The following is a 7271-nucleotide window of genomic DNA, read 5'->3' as shown; positions in this document are numbered from 1 at the left end:
TAAAGTTTGCCTTTCTGGCTTCAAGAATGGGGAATAACTCTCTTCCTCTTAAACACGCTTTAACAAGATCCTTTCTCTTCAGAGCTTCAAGCACATCTGAAGTTTTGGCCCACTTGAGAGCCTTCTTCTCATTGTGGAATAAGTAAAATGATACAAGAAGTTAATACGTACGGTGATACGTTAATTTTTAATACTAAATATTTTTTTATATTTAAATTATATTATAATTATTTTTTATTTTTGGTATAACCTTTACTTGAAGCAGCATTATATGGAAAAGTTAAAATTGTAAAAAAATGAGTAGAATTGGGTGCTTTTATTCAAACACGTAACAATAATGGAATAGTTAGTTTTTAAAATATTTTTTTATTTTTTTTTATTCCAAATATTTATATAATATTGTTTACAGGTTTGTATCAATTTGCTAAAAGTAACTCTGGGAGAATACTTAAGGAATTCATTAAAACTAATATGATTTTTTCTAGAATTATTTTATAATTTAGTTGTGTGTTTTTCTAATTTATATATCGATATAGTTCTGTTAATCTATTTTGGGAGAAAATTCTTAATATATTTGATTTTTTATAGTTGATTATATTTGTTTATCTATTTTGTGAGAAGACATATTTATTTTTTATTTTCATTGTTAATTATATATTATTTGGGATTTTATTTTGACTTGGGCCATCTAGAAAAAATTGAATTTAATTAGTTGTAACAACCACATCTAAAAGACATGAATACTGAATTTGCAACGCTTATACATTCAACTGATATAAATAATCATTTATTTTCTTTAGCGTCGTCCATTTTATGTTGAGAAATAAATAAACAAATGCTATACAAATATTTCTAGTGAAAATTTAACATTAAAATTTTATGAATTTAAAATTATTAAAAATCACTAATATATAAAGTCGTGTGGAGTTTAATTTTTCTAAAAAAACCATAAATTAAACCTGAATAATGAAGTATGCGTTTTTTAAGACACTATTGTTTAAATATTATTGAAATTTAGCAATTATATAAATTATATATATGATATAAATTGTATATCATAACCTAATTTTATAGGTTATTATTATTTAGTTTGAAAGACTGAAAAATTCAGTATTAAATTGGGCGCTTAAGATTCTATTGTATACAACTAGAATTTAGGTTGTTCAAAATGTGATTATGAGTCTAAACCAGACTTCTTATTGTAAAATAAAATAAAAATAATTATTAGAATATAAGATAATTTATATGCAAAATTATCACAATATTAACATTTTTATGTCACCAAAATTAAATTTTTACCTTTAATTACTTAATTTTGAGTATTTTGACCGCTCTCCTCCTGTTGCACTTGTTGTAAACCTTGGGTTGTGATTGGTTGGTGGATAAGAAATGAGGGATGAAGTGAGGAAAAATACAACCCCAAGAACAGTGATTATTGGAGGAAAAGCATTTGCAACATATACAAATGCACAAAGGATTGTTAAACTTGTGAATGATGTTGGTGCTGTGGTAAATACTGATCCACAGGTCAACAACTATTTGAAGGTAAATTGTTAAACTTGTGAATGGTATTGGCATAAAGAGACACTAAACTGACATAAAAAAATAATGATTCAGGTTGTGTTTGTCCCGAATTACAATGTATCTGTTGTGGAGATGCTTATTCCAGGAAGTGAGTTATCGCAGCACATAAGCACATCAGGAATGGAAGCAAGTGGAACGAGCAACATGAAATTTTCTCTTAATGGATGTCTAATAATAGGGACACTTGATGGAGCTAATGTTGAAATAAGAGAAGAGATTGGAGATGAGAATTTCTTTCTGTCTGGCGCAACTGCTAAGTCAAGATTTTAGTATTTTTAATTTTTGTGATATGATAATTGGAGAATGAGTTTAAGTGGATTTAAACAAGTTTCAAAATAGAATGAGTGAATGAAAATTAGAACATTAATATAAAAAACTAGAAATGAACCGAAACTAATGAGAGGAAAATAGGATATAACACAAAAATAATATTTTTATATTATAAAATTCTCTAATTTAAAATATAAATAATATAATAAATTAAATATTTATTTTAATCTCTAATATTTTTATTTCAATGTATTATAAATAATAAAAAAGAATGTATAATATAAATATATATATTATTAGTGACATTATAAATATAAGATAAAACTTCAATGTGACGTTTAAGTGTTGAGGAAGGGCGGATGTGATGGACGAGTAGAACTACCATTTACCATTTACCGTTCGAAAAAAAAAAACAATAAAAGATTAAATAATCATCACTATAAACAATGCATATTTAATTCTAAGACAAATAAACTTACCATTATAATGAATATTAAAAAACAAGTATGTTGTATAAGCTCATTATATTATTAAATAATAAAAAAGTTTATCTAAAGAATCAAATAATGTAATATATATAAATTGATGAATGAAAAGATAATTATAAAATGCAATGTAATTTGATCAAGTGCGACAAATGAGCATTTAATGCCAAACATTACCCTAATTTTGATCTTCGATTCTCCTAGAAAAGGCTAAGACAATAACCCACTTCATATTGGGTGTTTTCAATGAAACTAGATCCTAATAGGATGATACCTCATAGGCTCATAGGGTAATAAGCTCTTTAATGCAAACACACTTTGCAAGTGAGCTATCATAGGTGGGGTATCAAAAACACAAAACAAAACATACCAAAAAAATAGAGAAATTAAAAAAACATTCCTTGTAAAAATTTTACAGTCCAGGCAAATTTTTTTTTCTAAATTCGCCCTTGAACACGACCTCTTCTTATTACATACATATTTAATATGTTTCAAATCCCCTCCCCACAACACAGAAACACAGAAAAAGTGTTTATTATTATGGAAATCTCTAAAGTAACCCTCCTTGATTTATTTATTTATTTTTATATTTCAACAAAATGTTTTCATATAATTACTAAAAAAACATATTTTATATAATAGTCTCCACTTATTTAAAACTTAATTAATTTAACTTCACACGTTTTCTTAACCTAATTTTTCTTTAACTATATAATTTTAAATGTATAAATTTATTTAATAAATAAAGTGATATTATTATTTTTTAAATTTGTATATTTGTTTTATTTTAGTATAGGTATTAATGGAATAATTCGATTAATATGATGACTTATTACTCGTATTAATAGTGTATTACATATAATTTTTACCATCCATAAGAAAAAAATTCATTTTAATATTTTTACAGTTCAGGCAAATTTTTTTTCTAGATTCGCATTTGAACACGAAAAATAGATTCCCTATTCTCTTCCTATTACATACCTATTTAATATGTTTCAAATCCCCTCCCCCACAACACAAAAACACAAAAACACAAAAACACAGAAAAATTGTTTATTATTATGAAAATCCCCAAAGTAACCATCCGTGATTTATTTTATTTTTATTTTTTTTATATTTCAACAAAATGTTTTCATATAGTTACTAAAAAAACATGTTTTATATAATAGTTTTCACTTATTTATAATTAATTTAATTTCACACGTTTTCTTAACTTAATTTTTCTTTAACTATATAATTTTAAATGTATAAATTTGTTTTATAAATAAAGTGATATTATCACTTTTTAAATTTGTATATTTGTTTTATTTTAGTAAAGGTATTAATGGAATAATTCGATTAATATAATGACTTATTACTCGTATTAATAATGTAGTACATATAATTTTTACCGTTCATAAGAAAAAAAATTCCATGTAAAATTTTTACAGTCCAAGCAAATTTTTTTTTTCTAGATTCTCCCTTGAACACGACAGACAGAAAGACTCTCTGTTCTCTTCCTATTACATACCTATTTATTATGTTTGAAATCCCTCCTCCACAACACAGAAACACAGAAAAAGTGTTTATTATTATGGAAATCTCCAAAATAACTCTCCTTGAGTTATTTATTTTTATTTTTTTATATTTCAACAAAATGTTTTCATATAGTTACTAAAAAAAACATATTTTATATAATAGTTTTCACTTATTTAAAACTTAATTAATTTAACTTCACACGTTTTCTTAACCTAATTTTTCTTTAACTATAAAATTTTAAATGTATAAATTTGTTTTATAAATAAAGTGATATTATCACTTTTTAAATTTTTAAATTTGTTTCATTTTAGTAAAAGTATTAATGGAATAATTTGATTAATATGATGACTTATTACTCGTATTAATAGTGTAGTATATATAATTTTTACCATGCATAAGAAAAAAAATTCCTTGTAAAATTTTTACAGTCCAGGCAAATTTTTTTTTCTAGATTCGCCCTTGAACACGACAGAAAGACTCCCTATTCTCTTCCTATTATGTACCTATTTAATATATTTCAAATCTCATCCCCCACAACACAGAAACACAGAAACAACACAGAAACAGTGTTTATTATTATGGAAATCTCCAAAGTAACCCTTTGTGATTTTTTTTATATATTTCAACAAAATGTTTTCATATAGTTACTAAAAAAACATGTTTTATATAATAGTTTTCACTTATTTAAAACTACTACTATATAAAACTTAATTAATTTAACTTCACACGTTTTCTTAACTAATTTTTCTTTAACTATATAATTTTAAATGTATAAATTTGTTTTATAAATAAAGTGATATTATCACTTTTTAAATTTGTATATTTGTTTTATTTTAGTAAAAGTATTAATGAAATAATTCGATTAATATGATGACTTATTACTCGTATTAATAGTGTAGTACATATAATTTTTACCATACATAAGAAAAAAAAATTCTTTGTAAAATTTTTACAGTTCAGGCAAATTTTTTTTTCTAGATTCGCCCTTGAACACGACAGACAGACTCCTTATTCTCTTCCTATTACGTACATATTTAATATGTTTCAAATCCCCTCCCCAACAACACAGAAATACAGAAAAAGTGTTTATTATTATGGAAATCCTTAAAGTAACCCTCCGTGATTTATTTATTTATATTTCAACAAAATGTTTTCATATAGTTACTAAAAAAACATGTTTTATATAATTGTCTTCACTCATTTAAAACTTAATTAATTTAACTTCACACGTTTTCTTAACCTAATTTTTCTTTAACTATATAATTTTAAATGTATAAATTTGTTTTATAAATAAAGTGATATTATCACTTTTTAAATTTGTATATTTGTTTTATTTTAGTAAAGGTATTAATGGAATAATTCGATTAATATGATGACTTATTACTCGTATTAATAATGTAGTACATATAATTTTTACCATCCATAAGAAAAAAAAAAATCCTTGTAATATTTTTACAGTCCAGGCAATTTTTTTTTCTAGATTCGCCCTTGAACACGACAGACAGACTCCTTATTCTCTTCCTATTACGTACCTATTTAATATGTTTCAAATTCCCTCCACCACAACATAGAAACACAGAAACACAGAAAAAGTGTTTATTATTATGGAAATCCCCCAAGTAACCCTCCGTGATTTATTTATTTATTTATTTTATATTTCAACAAAATGTTTTCATATAGTTACTAAAAAAAACATGTTTTATATAATAGTCTTCACTCATTTAAAACTTAATTAATTTAAATTCACACGTTTTCTTAACATAATTTTCTTTAACTATATAATTTTAAATGTATAAATTTGTTTTATAAATAAAGTGATATTATCACTTTTAAATTTGTATATTTGTTTTATTTTAGTAAAGGTATTAATGGAATAATTCGATTAATATGATGACTTATTACTCGTATTAATAGTGTAGTACATATAATTTTCACCATCCATAAGAAAAAAAAATTCCTTGTAAAATGTTTACAGTCCAGGCAAATTTTTTTTTCTAGATTCGCCTTTGAACACGACAGACAGACTCCTTATTCTCTTCTTATTACGTACCTATTTAATATGTTTCAAATCCCATTCCCAACAACACAGAAACACAAAAAAATGTGTATTATTATGGAAAAACCCAAAGTAACCCTCCGTGATTTATTATTATTTTTTTATATATTTCAACAAGATGTTTTCATATAGTTACTAAAAAAACATGTTAGGTTTGATTAAAAAATTTAGGTTGATAACCTGTTTGATAATAAAATATAAAAATAAAATAAAAATAAGTACTACAAATAAATTTAAAAAAAAAACTATGTTGAAAAACATTTTGTATAAAGTAACTATAAATAAAAAACTATATAATAATTATTTTAAATTTAATTAAGTTTTAAATATTCTATGCTCATTTTATATTTATTTTTATTTGAATTTATATTATAAACATTTAAAATCATTTCAATTATATAACACCCATAATTTGTGTTGAAAATATGTATAAATTCCTCGTATATATGGTATAGACGTATATATTCCGTGTCATTTCCAAATAACGTTATTGTAGACTAAGACGACGATGTGTTTGTGTTGTGTTCCCAAAATCATTTTAAACAACAAAAAAAATAAAAAAAATAAAAAAAAAATATTAAGATTGAATGAGGAAAAGATGTACGATAGTTATAGTTTAAATGTAATAAATATGACAAAACATATGATATCGTAATATAAAACTCGAAATATGTTTTAATTAGCCGACCAGACATGACTTACATAGTTACACTTAAAGGAGAGACTATCTCTTTATTGAGAATAATTTAGAGTGCGAATAAATGTAATTTGATTTGAAGACGACATGAGTTTCTTAGTAGAACTAAGCCTTATGAGAAACACAACTCGTTTAAATCTTAAACCATTGATGATTTTAAACTAATTATTTAGAGGTTTTAAACTTTTTGAAAATAGAATATGAGTTGTTTATCTTTGAAGTTATTTTTTCAACACAACTCGTCTAACTATTTAAAAAAAAATATATACTGAGTACTTTCAAATAAGATATATATATTATATATATTTAAATTCAGTTAAATGTAAATCAACATTATACATGTTATTCCATCAAATTTAATGATTTCGAATATAACTTATTTTATTTATTGATGATTTTTTTTAATAACACTATAATTTTTTTATTTTTGTTTTGAGACTATTTAACACTATAAAGTTCTTGGATAGTTCTCATCCTTTGTTATCCTTCATTAGGGATTCAACTTGATGAAGATGCACTAGAAGATGTGTTTGGTGTCATCATAAGAACTGCAGGTTGCCACGTTTCCTCTCCTTGATTCCTTATCGAAGAATGTGAAGAATTCGTTGACGGAATCTTCATTAACTTCCCAATTTTAAGAAGCATCTTCACCGAACTTCAC

At 24.0% G+C, this 7271-nt stretch overlaps 1 protein-coding gene across 1 annotated transcript; it reads left to right on the top strand.

Annotated features, from left to right (window-relative positions):
- The first annotated feature begins 1389 nt into the window (after positions 1-1389).
- Positions 1390-1854, top strand: LOC124943442 (alpha-glucan phosphorylase, H isozyme-like). Its single transcript, XM_047483945.1, has 2 exons — positions 1390-1545; positions 1618-1854. Exons 1-2 carry the CDS (start codon positions 1390-1392, stop codon positions 1852-1854), a joined length of 393 nt encoding a protein of 130 aa, XP_047339901.1.
- Positions 1855-7271: the final 5417 nt, after the last annotated feature.

Source organism: Impatiens glandulifera, chromosome 6, assembly GCF_907164915.1.
Source record: "Impatiens glandulifera chromosome 6, dImpGla2.1, whole genome shotgun sequence".
Taxonomy (NCBI): domain Eukaryota; kingdom Viridiplantae; phylum Streptophyta; class Magnoliopsida; order Ericales; family Balsaminaceae; genus Impatiens; species Impatiens glandulifera.
The sequence above is the reverse complement of the archived record's forward strand: the minus strand, read 5'-3'. Positions and strand labels throughout refer to the sequence as shown.

What these genes read in the sequence shown, in the direction of transcription:
- LOC124943442 (XM_047483945.1), top strand. Translation starts at nt 1,390, where the DNA reads ATGAGGGATGAAGTGAGGAAAAATACAACCCCAAGAACAGTGATTATT. An exon ending in AGGTCAACAACTATTTGAAG is followed by an intron (nt 1,546 to 1,617) that starts GTAAATTGTTAA and finishes ATAATGATTCAG; the next exon opens with GTTGTGTTTGTCCCGAATTA.